General features: G+C 36.0%; 1 protein-coding gene across 1 annotated transcript in view; it reads left to right on the forward strand.

Moving 5' to 3' along the window:
* The first annotated feature begins 1,297 nt into the window (after positions 1-1,297).
* The window catches only part of LOC111425235 (Glial cell line-derived neurotrophic family receptor-like), a 109,966-nt gene continuing 97,253 nt past the window's right edge, over positions 1,298-14,010 (forward strand). The window contains exon 1 of the mRNA XM_023059143.2: positions 1,298-1,515. Within this exon, the coding sequence (XP_022914911.1) occupies positions 1,470-1,515 (46 nt within the window). The 5' untranslated portion in view covers positions 1,298-1,469. The remainder of the gene's footprint in view (positions 1,516-14,010) is intronic.

A 14,010-nucleotide genomic window follows, 5' to 3' on the forward strand; every position in this document is an offset into this window, starting at 1 on the left:
CTACGAAGCAAATAAAGCTTCTCCGTCGACTTCGAAGACGTCGGCCATCCCAAGTATCATGAACAACACTTAGGGCGGCCGACGTCATCGAAGTCGGCCGAGATTATTTCTTATATCACAAATAATACTTGCGGCGTCGACGTCTACGAAGCAAATAAAGGCAAGAACCTAAGATTCTCGGCCGACTTCAAAGACGTCGGCCGTCCCAAGTATCATGAACATCACTTAGGGCGGCCAACGTCTTCGAAGTAGGAGAAGATTATTTCTTATATCAAAAGAAATAATCTCAGCCGACTTTAAAGACGTCGAACATTTTTCAATAAAGAAACGTTTTTGCAAAATCACTTTTCTGCCATAAACTAACAGTCAAGTCTAGTATCATGGCGTTCCAGCAGGATAGACTTGGTTGACTTGGTAGACTTGACATTAAAGACATCGAACATTTTTCAATCTTTTTTAAAATCACTTTGGTTTTTGAAATAGAAATGTTTCAAGTTGAAACATTTCGACATTATCCTCTCGACAATAAAAATGGCATCCTTATAATAAGGGAGCGGAGATGTATTCTAGCCGGTCGCGAGAGATTGTAGCTGAGGTGTTGCAATCAAGGCCACTCAAGATTTGATATCACAATCTTACTTCAAAGGAAATCATCTCCATAACAAGAAGGAATATATCTCTTTGGTGTGATATGATAGACTATAATAATCTGGATCTAATTTAATAAAATTGCCATTAAAAACTGTTTAAAATTCATTCGGTAGTGGCATAAATTAAAAAGTAAAATTTTTTGGTCTTCGGTTCTGAGACGACGTTTAGTTTATCTTGAGAAAGTTTAACGTTGAAGGGTAGTTGGGGAGGAAGTGGAGTTGCGACGTTGGCAGTCGCAAATATAGGGGGTGAGTTCGATTGAGAGTTTGGAGTTGCGGAATAGAAAATTTGCGGTGTCGCCGTCCGTCTTCGGATTGGTATGGTGGCGCTGGCTCTATTTTAATTATTCAAGGGCCGGTTAAAGTTGGAGAAAAGATCGTGGCAGACATAGGGAGGAAAGCCATCGATAGGGATGTTAATTGCCGGGGCCTCGGGGCGCGGAAAACGCTTGAATTAATGATGAACCGTATGGCCATACAATGCGCACGACCCCTTTTAAAGTAAACACGCCGTGTTGATCACATGTCTGTGAAAGGAACGGGGTTGTTAATGAGTGGTGGGTAGTGCGTCGTCGTCTATGCCACTCCGCGATTCGTCTACGGGGCAGCGCTGGCGCTCTGGTAGTCTCTCCACGCGATCCACTGCATTACAATTGCTGTTTGTCTGTTGACTTGACCGATACGTTACGTCCCTGTTCGGTCCGCAACTTTTCTACATTCGTAACATCGAACATTTTCGTTTAAATGAAAGTGTTGGTGCCGCGAGGTGCGCTCACTTTTTAATTCTTCAGTGATCAACGCCAATGCACCTTATCCTCGATGTCTTACCACGGTTTACTACTTTTTATACTCTTCGTTCTAACAGGTAAGTACTTTTAAAACTTTCTACGAAGTACTACGATAATCGTTTTGAAACTATCCAAAGCGACGCGGAGACGCACAACTTTTAATTAGCAAATAATTACCTCCGGAATTTTTAATCCGGACTTTCGGCATTAATTAATCGTCCGCTTTTTGCCGGCAAAGTTACTGTATCGCGTTTTTTGTTCCGGCGCCGCCACCGAATTTTCTCGCAATTAACTCTCCGACTACAGTTGGTCAAAAGGTATTGCTAAGGAAATTAACTTTTGATTGAGACGTTTTTTTAACCACGCGATTCTAACTGGATCACGTGCACCAGCACCGTTGCTAAATTACGAAATTACATCCCGCGTTCTTGCGGCGTGTTAATATTCTATGCGAACACATGCGCCACTCGAAAAATACGCAACCCCTGTGGTCATATACTTGGTGACTTTATATCTCGCAATTCCTATAACTCAAGACTTTATATTTTTCATAATATTTATTAAAGAGCTATAATTAAAATAAATAATTCATCGAAATAAAATTACTAAACTTTGAATAACACTTAGGTGTACAATCATTTGATACTATCAATTGATGTTAGCAATAATATGGTAATGATGATGAAGTAATGGAGTTTGAACGACCGATTAGGTAATTGTCTATTTAATCGAAGATTTTTAAACGTATTTCTCCTAACATATCGTTTATTGAACTGTATTTTGATGACATTGCCCACTTTCTCAATGCAATCAACGAGTGGTGGTGAATTGCCGGAGGGCTGTTAGGTCGTAATTGGAAGATTTCACACTGTGAAGGAATTTCTTTTTTCAACTTTTCTAAAGAGGTGCTTGTAGAAGTAATTTGAGCAATTTCTGGTCACCGTAAATTTACTTACGTAGTGTTAAGCTGTAGACTTGTTATCTTCCCTAGTAAATTGTTAAATTTAAGTAGTATTACGTCGGGACGTACGGCGCTCGACGGAGTCTGGCGGACCCCTCTGAACATCTGGAGTAATTAGCCGCCGCTTTTAACTACTGGAAGACTAAACTAGCCCAGAATTGCATCGTCTATATTTACATATATGAATGTTTAATTCCGGCGCGAGGTAAATTTTCAACACCGGACCCGACGTTAATCGCGCGATTGCGCCCCAAAATTCTAAATTGCCATCGTTCTCGATCAGTTCAACGTGGTAATTAAAGGGCCGCAGAGTTTATTTATCAATCGTGTCAAATTTCGGATCGTTTAATTCAATTAATTAATATCAACACATCTTTAACAAACGAATACATATGTAAACTATTACCCCCTAATTAACAATCCATTTCTAGCCCAATTTCTCTTTAGCTCGTTTTCTATTCTAAGTAACCTAACATAGAGAAAAATAAAAATTTAGAGCAGTTATTTAGAATTTTCTATTGTGCTAATTTTGTATATGTCCGATGCGCTACAACAATGACCGTTATAGATAAAACGCGATTAAGCTAGCGCAACCTCGTCATACAAATAATTATTTTATTTTAAGCCAGAAACGATACTTTTTCGCTGATTGAGAGATTGAAGAAAGTTTTATTTGGGTTTTATGCGCTATAATCAAAACCTTTATAGTTACAGCCTGTTCGAAGTACCGCCTCGGCCGCAAGCGACCTCGGCGAAGATAAAACATCGCAACCTCGTCACACAGATAATTATTTTATACTAAGCCAGAGACTATACTTCACTGGTCTAAATGTTTTGGCCTGAGTTTAAATATTGTCAAGACGCAAGCTATAGCATTCGGCTCAAAACCTTTACTTGCAAAATTTTACTCTTCCAATGATACGCAACTGATACTCGGTGACAATGTTATACATTTCACCAATACGGTCAAAAACTTGGGGGTGACAATGGACTCAGCGCTGTCTTGGCGGTATCAGATTCAGTCTGTTTGTAGGAAGGCCTATTTTTGTTTTCATTCTTTGCGTAAACTTGGTTGTTTTCTTCCCCTTGCTGTCCGTCGTAATCTCTGTTACTCATTAATACTGCCCCACATAGATTATGCTGATGCTGTGTATCCCGGCCTGGCAATTACCCTCCGTAACAAATTAGAAAGATTGCAGAACAACTGTCTACGCTTTATATTTGACCTGGGTAAGTACGACCATGTTACGCAATATCGTAATCACTTTCAAATGTTGACTGTCGAAAAGCAGATCATTCCGTATACTGACAACGCTGTATAAGATACTTTCTTCTCGGACCCCAGGATACTTGTATACGAACTTTCAATTCATGTCGTCTGTCGTCGCGGTCTGCCTACTAGAGCACAGTCTGATACGTTACTCATATTTCCCATTCATCGCACCGAGAGATATCATGGATCTTTCACGGTGCAGGCTATAAAGCTTTGGAATAGTTTACCCATGGAAATACGCAACACTCGTAGTTTTCTGACATTTAAGGTCTGCTTAAGGGATTATCTATTATCATTACAATTATCGGAATCTAACTATTGATATTGCCTGCTTCTCTCCTCTTTTTCTTTCTCTTCCTCTCTATCAACTGTACTCGTGGTGTTGTTTTTCCTCTTTGCTCTTTTTCTTCTTTTTGCTTAAATGTTGAATTATTTATATAGCCATATTGAATTTTTTTTTACATACGTTGCTGGTTGGGTCTTTTGGAAGACATCGCCTTTGGCGATAAAATGACCTTTTGTCAACATGCATTACTTATTCATTTATGTATATACATATATATTATTTTTCTCTTGTATTAACTATGTGGCAATAAACTTATTATTATACTTTTTTGTTGATTGAGAGAGATTGAAGAAAATTTTATTTGGGTCTGATGCGTCACAATTAAATCACTTACAGATAAAGCATGATTGAGCTAGCGCCTCGGCCGCAAGCGACCTCGGCGAAGATATGACAACCTCGTCATACAAATAATTATTTTATATTAAACCAGGGACGATACTTTTTTGCTGATTGAGAGAGATTGGGGAAAATTTTATTTGGGTCTGATGCGTCACAATTAAATCACTTACAGATAAAGCATGATTGAGCTAGCGCCTCGGCCGCAAGCGACCTCGGCGAAGATATGACAACCTCGTCATACAAATAATTATTTTGTATTAAACCAGGGACGATACTTTTTTGCTGATTGAGAGAGATTGAGGAAAATTTTATTTGGGTCTGATACGCTACAATTAAAACACTTACAGATAAAGCATGATTGAGCTAGCGCCTCAGCCGCAAGCGACCTCGGCGAAGATATGGCAACCTCGCGCTATAATCAAAACCGTTATAGTTACAGCATGTTCGAACTAGCGCCTCGGCCGCAAGCGACCTCGGCTAAGATAAAACATTACAACTTCGTCATACAGATAATTATTTTATACTAAGCCAGGGACGATACTTTTTTGCTAATTGAGAGAGATTGAGGAAAATTTTATTTGGATCTGATGCGCTACAATCAAAACCCTTATAGTTACAGCATGTTCGAACTAGCGCCTCGGCCGCAAGCGAAGATAAAACATCGCAACCTCGTCATACAAATAATTGTATGTATGTAGGAAAGGGGAGAGAACGGGCCGCTTGTACATCCTCCTGCACTCTCTCCGGCTACATCAACCAGCCTAAGGAATTTCCGAACGTTAGGATACAGCTCAGGGGTGTGTTTCTGATGCCATCTGTGCTCGGCCATTCCTCTCCGAAGTTTCTCATTCTAAGGTCTTGCAGAGTGGGGCATTCATACAAGATGTGTCGAACCGTCTCCTCGCTTTCTGCAAAGAGGCGACAGAGAGGACTAACAGCAAGCTTAAGGTTATAAAGATGCTAGTTTACCTTACAGTGACCTGTGACTACCAAGCTTTACGAAAGACAAGGCTGCCTCTGCTGAGGGATAATGTAATACTTCCTTAGGCAGATTGTCCTTAAGCCTATCCCACCAGTTCATAAACTTTTTGTAGGTAAAATCTTTAATTAGGTTCAGGCGAACTTGGCAGCCCTTTTGGAAAGCCTATCAGCGTGCTTGTTACCTGAACAAGTCGAGTGTGTTTTTGTCCATTGAAGTATAACACAATTATTCACTGCGGCCTTCTCCAATGTCAGATGACAGCCCATAACAAGTCCCGAGGTAATTGTTACTCAGAGCTAAAATAGCTTGTCTACTGTCAGTGTAAATTATAAAAGTCTTACCTACTAAGTTGGATCTGACAATAACGTCAGCGGCAAGGTGTATGGCGGATAACTCCTTCTGTATGACGGTGGGACTTTTACCTAGAGGTTCAGATACGTGGAGTCTACTAAAGAATCATAAGTGTAAATTTTAAGGCTGTTTTTTACCTTTACTTCTGTGGAACTTGGGTGGGTGAGATATTTCTTCGTAAAAATGTGTTGTAGGGGTGTGAAGTCCGTTATACATTCCAGAATTGGTGAGTAGTCCACCATTTCATTCCAGAGAATGGCATTTTTACTATATCTCTCACCCATTAGAATTCCTGCTGCTCCCAGTTGTAACATGGTCACAAGTGCCACCTCTTGAATGAATAACTGAAGTGGCGTTAGGTTCAACATGTTTTGCATGGCTGCAGTGATATATATAACATACAAACACGCAAGTCTCTGTACTTTATTAAGTGCAGCAGTGGATGTTGACTGTAAGGTTTTTGACCACCATACTACTGCACCATATGTAAGCATAGGTCGGATTACAGACGTATAAATCTATAGTCCTAAGGGATATAGTCTTACCTATAGAACTCCTGCATTGAACGAATGCAACGTACGCTTTTTTTACTCTATTATCTAGGTGGGCTCTCCATGTCAATTTGTTGTCAAGTGTGATGCCCAGATATTTGACCACTTTTGACAACACCAACGGAGTATTAGCAAGGGATGGCTTTCTGGGCTTTCCAAACTTCCTCATCCGAGTGAAAAGAATCAACTCTGTCTTCTTAGGATTCACACAGTCTTATACAAATAATTATTTTATAGTAAGCCAGGGATGATTCATTTTTCCTAATTGAGTGAGATTAAAGAAAGTTTTATTTGGATCTGATGCGCTACAATCAAAGCATTACAATCTTGTCATACAAATAACTATTTTATACAAAATCATTTAACAATTTATAAAAAAATCTTTATACTACAAAAAATCTTGCAACATTTATTACAAAATATCTAAAACAATGAAAGTCAGTGGTTCGTTGTTCTATTTAAGGTTATTACACAGGAATCGACCTTCTAAATGTCTCAGGGTGTATTTACCAGTGTGTAGAACTTTTGGTACGATCGCCTGGAGATGAGTCAAATGACTCCTTTGAGTGCAGACTCGTTCGGGAAAGATCTTCGAAGCGAGAAAGCGTTATCGTTTTATTTTAGCGACTAAATCTGCGGGCAATTGTTTCTGGTCATTACCCCAAAGAACGTAAATATGTCAACCAGGCACGTTCTGCAATGATAAAAATAAAAAAAATTGAATTTAGAAAAATTTTAATGTTAATTTATAAAGTTGTATCTAGAGTTTTTGATTTATGTGGGTTGGACGGAATGGAATGGTTCCAACTTTGTTCAAAGCTAGTTATCAGTAATTAATTTATTTAGACCTAGCACTAAATCATTTTAAAACATAGTCGAAACTAAATAAAATGGGATTGGTTGTTTTGGGGAGGCTTTGTATTTATATCCGTAGTAATATGGCACGTTTAAAATATGACCTTTCGACTAGTACTACGGCAAATATTTGTTACAATAAAACAGCTGTTTAAATCTTCCGGTCAAACAGGAGATAGCAGTAAATTCAATGCTGTTCAAGGTGTTTTAATCGAACTCGAAAGCGAATAAATTTCGCTAATTAATTTGCCATATTTTAACAGCTTTGCCCAGCGCGTTTCAATTTAAACAAAGCGACGATTAACTATTAATTACAATTATACATGTTTTGCTACTAGTTTAATATTTACAATTAAATTGAATCATTAATTTTTCATGTTCTATTTGTTTAATGAAAATATGTATTACAATTGTTTAATTACAATTTTTTTCGCAAATAATAATTATTTTTAACTGAAACGATTATTTAAGAAGCTTTCATAAGAGCTTCAGGTACTTTGAAAGCTTTCGACGTGGTGAAAGCTTGACGATTAGCATCCCCCTTCGTTCCGAGACCTCATCCTCCGAAGGAAACCTCGAAATAGAACGAAACAATCAAGACTTAAGGCTAAACGCCTGGTGATTTATGACGTTGGAAAAGACGAGCTTTGTCATAAAGATTAATTATCGTAAAATTTCCATTCGCAAAGGTTGTCAGAGTCTCTTGTAGCTAAGCTCGTGAAAGGACATGTGTAGACAGCTGTATTAATTCCTTTTAAAAATTCAATTTATCTTTGTACCGTTATCCTAGAGGAGGATGACGTGGTGGACGTGCAAAAACTAATTTACTAATTTGTATACGAGTTTTCTTCCCTTACCGAAACAGACAGAGAGCGAGAACCGTAAATTGTTGGACGATGGATTAAAGCTCGGGGAAAAAGTTTTTATCTTGTCGTGCGAACGACGCGTCGCGACGGGTGGGCTTCGTTTTGAATCGATACAAGAGTTATAAATAAATGATTGGATGATGCAGTCTCAAAATTGAACGTAACAACAATAAGATAATAAATAACGTGGCCTGAATGGTGGCCCTCCATCCGAGAAAACAGGGCAAACAAGAATCCTTAATTTAAAACCGGCGAGCTCGAGGCGCGACGACGCTCCGATACGTTTTTCCGGGATAATAAGAACGTGTATTCCGCAATAAGTAACGGCAAAAGGGAGGTCCGCACTCGCCTAATTGACCGATAAATTATTTATTTCTCATTATTTACCGTTTTCGTTTGAGTCTAAACTCGAACACGAACCTAAATTATTAAAATGCAGTTTCGGGCACAACCAAACTCCGTGTAATCACCCTTGATAAATTAGTCACCTTCAAATTATATAATGAATTACCTCCCTCGGCTTATCCCATTTTAAAAATTTTATTTTGTTCCCTTGACCGTTCACCTTTCTCTCGAAAACCATCCTTAATAAGATTACCTCTTAAATCTTAAACTGTTTTCAAACAATACACCAAACATCTTTTATTCAAGGTTATTTTAAAGACAACGGATCATAAATTATAACCCGGGTCATTAATTTTAGAAAATAGAAAATAAACAGCTATGCACAACATTAACTTACTACTTAATTTTTATTAATGATAACTACACATAAAATTAATAAAACAAAGAAGCGTAATCCATAACCAGTTTCTGCTTTAGGAAAAATGTGAAAAACATCTAAATGCATGATAATATTAAAGCATAAAAATTATTTATATTGAACCAAGGAAACATAATCCATAACCAGTTTCTGCTTAAGTATCACTATTTTTTAGGAAAAATGTGAATATCACAAAAATGCATGATAATATTAAAGAATTTATCACTACTCAAAAACAAAAACTAGTAGACAAATAACCCACTCAGAAAAATGATTAATATTGACCAAGGAAACATTATTCTTAACCAGATTCTACCTAGCTATCACTATTTTCTAGAAATAAAGCCAAAATCGCCAAAATCTTCAATATGGTTAGTTCACATTAAAGAATGTACCCAACTCATAAACTATAACAGGTAGAGTAACATGAAATATATAAAAATTATTCGAATTGAACTAAGCAAGCATAATCCATGACCAGATATAACCCATCTATCATCTCTTTCTAGAAATAAGGTGAATATCACCAAGATGGATGGTTTATATTAAAGAATTTATCGCTACTCAAAATTTAGGACCGATAGGAAATTATGACAGGCACAAAAATAGGTCTTATTGAACCAAGGAAACATAATCCATAATCAGTTTCTGCTTAAGTATCACTATTTTTTAGGAAAAATGTGAATATCACAAAAATGCATGATAATATTACAGAATTTATCACTACTCAAAAACAACAACTAGTAGACAAATAACCCACGCATAAAAATGATTAATATTGAACCAAGGAAACATTATTCTTAATCAGATTCTGCCTAGCTATCACTATTTTCTAGAAATAGAGCCAAAATCGCCAAAGTCTTCAATATGGTTAGTTCACATTAAACAATGTACCCTACTCATAAACTATAACAGGTAGAGTGACATGAAATATATAAAAATTATTCGAATTGAACTAAGCAAGCATAATCCATGACCAGATATAGCCATCTATCACCTCTTTCTAGAAATAAGGTGAACATCACCAAGATGGATGGTTTATATTAAAGAATTTATCACTACTCAAAATTTAGGACCGATAGGAAATTATGACAGGCACAAAAATACGTCTTATTGAACCAAGGAAACATAATCCATAACCAGTTTCTGCTTAAGTATCACTATTTTTTAGCAAAAATGTGAATATCACAAAAATGCATGATAATATTAAAGAATTTATCACTACTCAAAAACAACAACTAGTAGACAAATAACCCACGCATAAAAATGGTTAATATTGAACCAAGGAAACATTATTCTTAACCAAATTCTGCCTAGCTATCACTATTTTCTAGAAATAAAGCCAAAATCGCCAGTCTTCAATATGGTTAGTTCACATTAAAGAATGTACCCAACTCATAAATTATAACAGGTAGAGTAACATGAAATATATAAAAATTATTCGAATTGAACTAAGCAAGCATAATTCATGACCAGATATAACCCATCTATCATCTTTTTCTAGAAATCAGGTGAATATCACCAAGATGGATGGTTTATATTAAAGAATTTATCACTATTCAAAATCTAGAACCGATAGGAAATCATTACATGCACAAAAATAGGTCGTATTGAACCAAGAAAGCATAATCCATAACCAGTTTCTGCTTAAGTATCACTATTTTTTAGCAAAAATGTGAATATCACAAAAATGCATGATAATATTAAAGAATTTATCACTACTCAAAAACAACAACTAGTAGACAAATAACCCACGCAGAAAAATGATTAATATTGAACCAAGGAAACATTATTCTTAGCCAGATTCTGCCTAGCTATCACTATTTTCTAGAAATAAAGCGAAAATCGCCAGTCTTCAATATGGTTAGTTCACATTAAAGAATGTACCGAACTCATAATCTATAACAGGTAGAGTAATATGAAATGCATAAAAATTATTCGAATTGAACTAAGCAAGCATAATCCATGACCAGATATAACCCCTCTATCATCACTTCCTAGAAATAAGGTGAATATCACCAAGATGGATGGTTTATACAGGGTGCGGCAACATAACTTGATGAACTATGCAAGAAACTATGAGAAACTATGTGGCTACGAATGCTTTTCGCTTAGAATTATTGACTACTTATGTATTTCATTTGTGCCAACAATTCTATTGCTCAGCGTTATTGTAACCACGCACCGATGGCCAAAATGTAACTTAACACTTCCGATGGCGAGGTGCATTGGACTTTACTGGAATTCGATAATTTAATAAAAATGTTTAATTGGCAACTTATACACGACAATAATTTATGTAACTTTGAATATTAAAATATGTCCATCACATTACAAGATGGCGATTGTGCAGGAATTTTCTGAACGTGATTTCAATTCTCGGAGGAACGAGTGTGAGGTCCGGTCTCCCGATTTGACCCCTTGTGATTTTTTTCTACAATACTAATAAAAGGAAGTTATAAAAAACTACTTAAAATAACTCTATCAAGTACACGTTTATATTCTATTTTAGTTTTATCATTAAAATTCTTATAATATTATATCTTTCTTAAACTAGACAAGTTTGATCATTATAAAATGCAACATCATTACAAAGTAACCGTTTATAAATTGAACCACGTCTTTTATTTTTGGTTAGATATTTCGATTACATTTGATGATGCGCAATTTCGGTGTACACGGAAAGGTCAAAAGCGTAGACCGATCGAAGCGTGCGCGTTTAGATAACGCGGACGTACGCGAAATTAATCGTAAAGCTTTTGCTTTTCATCGGGGTGGGAAAAAACGCGGTCGTGTTGGTCGAAGTGAGGGGGAGAAAGGAGTAAAAAGGGGATGACGGAGGTTCGTGGGGTAAAGGGCGGATAACGTCCGTTGACGAGCTAATCAAGTTGAGTGGTGTTGTTTCCGTGGTATCAGCAGCGTTCGGATGCCGCGTTCTTCAGCATGTAAATAAACAATAACAATCTGATTACCAATACAGCCGGCTACTACGCCGTTACGCATTTATTGGCTGTTAGCTATTAAATCGCATCCACGAAAATGGGTTGCGGTATATGGTCGTAACGACGGCAATTATCTGCCGGCGATATTGTGCACGAGGGAAAATTGGAAAAAAATACTAAACCAAACAAATAAAATTTTCTGACACTTTTATACGTAATCATCTTCGTCTCTGTAATATCGATCTTGGCAGTTCCCACCGGCCAATTTCGTATTCCAACCATCGATTATACGATATGGTAATGCTTCATGTTAGATGCAATTTGATTTATGTTTCGAGTAATTAACTAGAAGAATATGTTCAAACCGTTATCTCAATTTGTGTACTAACAATTATTACTTCTTAATTATTATTAATTATATTTTAAATTCAAATAATTTTATGATATTGTTTGTTTTATTATTTATATTTTCGCCGTATTGTTGATAAAATACATTTTGCAATTAACGTCAACTCCAAAATCGAGATTGCATTTTCGAAATTAAAAAAAAAATTATAAAGGTTTCGACTCTGAATGCAAATTCGATTTTCGTACATTTTGGGACACGTGGCTTTATTTTTACACAAAACAGTTACCCTGGATTATTGAGTACACGGTTGTTGTATTTTTTGTCGCGTTTCGATGCAATCGTCGCATTTAGCCCGGCACGGTTTTTTCAAAATGTAAGTATTTTTTATAGGGCGAAATTGCCGATGTATTTAAGTCAAATGACGTTAATTTTTTTACCGTTTGTTACGCCGAACAGATCGCATTGTTTCCAAAATGGAAATATTTACAAATTTTTTTTTTATTAATGGGAAAAATAAATATTTTCTTTTTTTTTGGGTGTCGAGTATTTTTCATAATTTATAAGGGCTCATTCATCACTCCCGCGAAGCTCTGTTTTTGACGTTCGGCGGTTAATTAACGCTTAAATTAAAAAATATGGCTCCGGATGAATTAGACGAAATTTCAGGAATAAAATTAAATGAAGTTTAACGCAATCATTGAATTTACGAACTTTTATGGGAGTGTCGGGTGGAATAAGATTGTTTTAATGCCCCTTTATTATTATGTAAATAAAGGCGAGTAACTGAGGATTAGAAGTGCCAAGGGAATTTTAAAAGTAGTTTATAACAAAATGAGGATATAATAACGAAAATATATTATATCCCCGTCAACGATACGTCTCTGGGTGATATATGGCACTAATTTATAAAATAAACGACACTAATTTAAATTACCGCAAAAAATTAAATTATATTTTAATTTTTTGTTTTAATAATCTTTGTTTTTATGCAAATAAAAGTGATTAGTAACTGAGAATTAGAAACGTCAAGAGAGGCCTTTAAAAGTGATAAATACTCGAAAGCTCCGAGCCCAATATGAATATATCGACGTCATTTGTACAGGTAATACCAAAAATTAAGCGACGCTGTTGGGGAATATTGTCTCCCTAGGTATTTTTTATCCATAATACATTTTAACGAACCAATTTATCTCCTCGCAAAGAAATCGAGATGAATTAATTTCAAAGAACCATTAGAGGAATAATGCCGGGTGAGAAATACGGGGGTGTTTCCCGTACCGGTTTATTAACGTCAAAAACGGAAATAAAAGGGAATAGAGATACGATGTGAAAAAGTCTATTTAGGTGGACCCCAAATGAAAACCTGTCTGATCTACGAGCTAATTTTTTTTCGGCGAAAAAAATTATATTCGCACGGACTTGTCACGAAGTAATTTGTCAGACGTCATTCGTACATGTGACACGTTATTCTATCGGCCCTCGTTGGATCATAAAATTTTACAGCTCGATCAATTTTGCATTACGCATCTGCCGTTGTCACTTCAACAACCGAATTTATTTACACCATATTCACATTAACTGGAGGATTATTGAATTTTAAATTGAGTTCAATTTTTAATTAATACTTCCAATAATTAAATAATTTCTTACTCAACAAAAACGATAAACTTACTTTTTGATTTTTCAGTTAACGAATCTAATTTTATATATTTAACCGAACAATCGAATTGATCTACACTAATTTTCACAACACAAAAGCTTTCCTGGAAAATTGCTTTTGGATAAATGAAGCTTTTAATAACACGTGTTCAACCAATTTTTATAAAAAATATATTTCAGAACAAAAAATCCTAACTTATTACTCTATTTAAACGTACATTTGTAATTTCACTTAAACCGATTAAAACGCATTTGTGTTTTATATTGTGCAAAATGAGACTTTCTGTAAAACTCTATTCATAAATATTTCGAAATTTGCCGGACAATAAAATGAT

This window comes from Onthophagus taurus, chromosome 8 (genome assembly GCF_036711975.1).
Source record: "Onthophagus taurus isolate NC chromosome 8, IU_Otau_3.0, whole genome shotgun sequence".
Taxonomy (NCBI): Eukaryota; Metazoa; Arthropoda; class Insecta; order Coleoptera; family Scarabaeidae; genus Onthophagus; species Onthophagus taurus.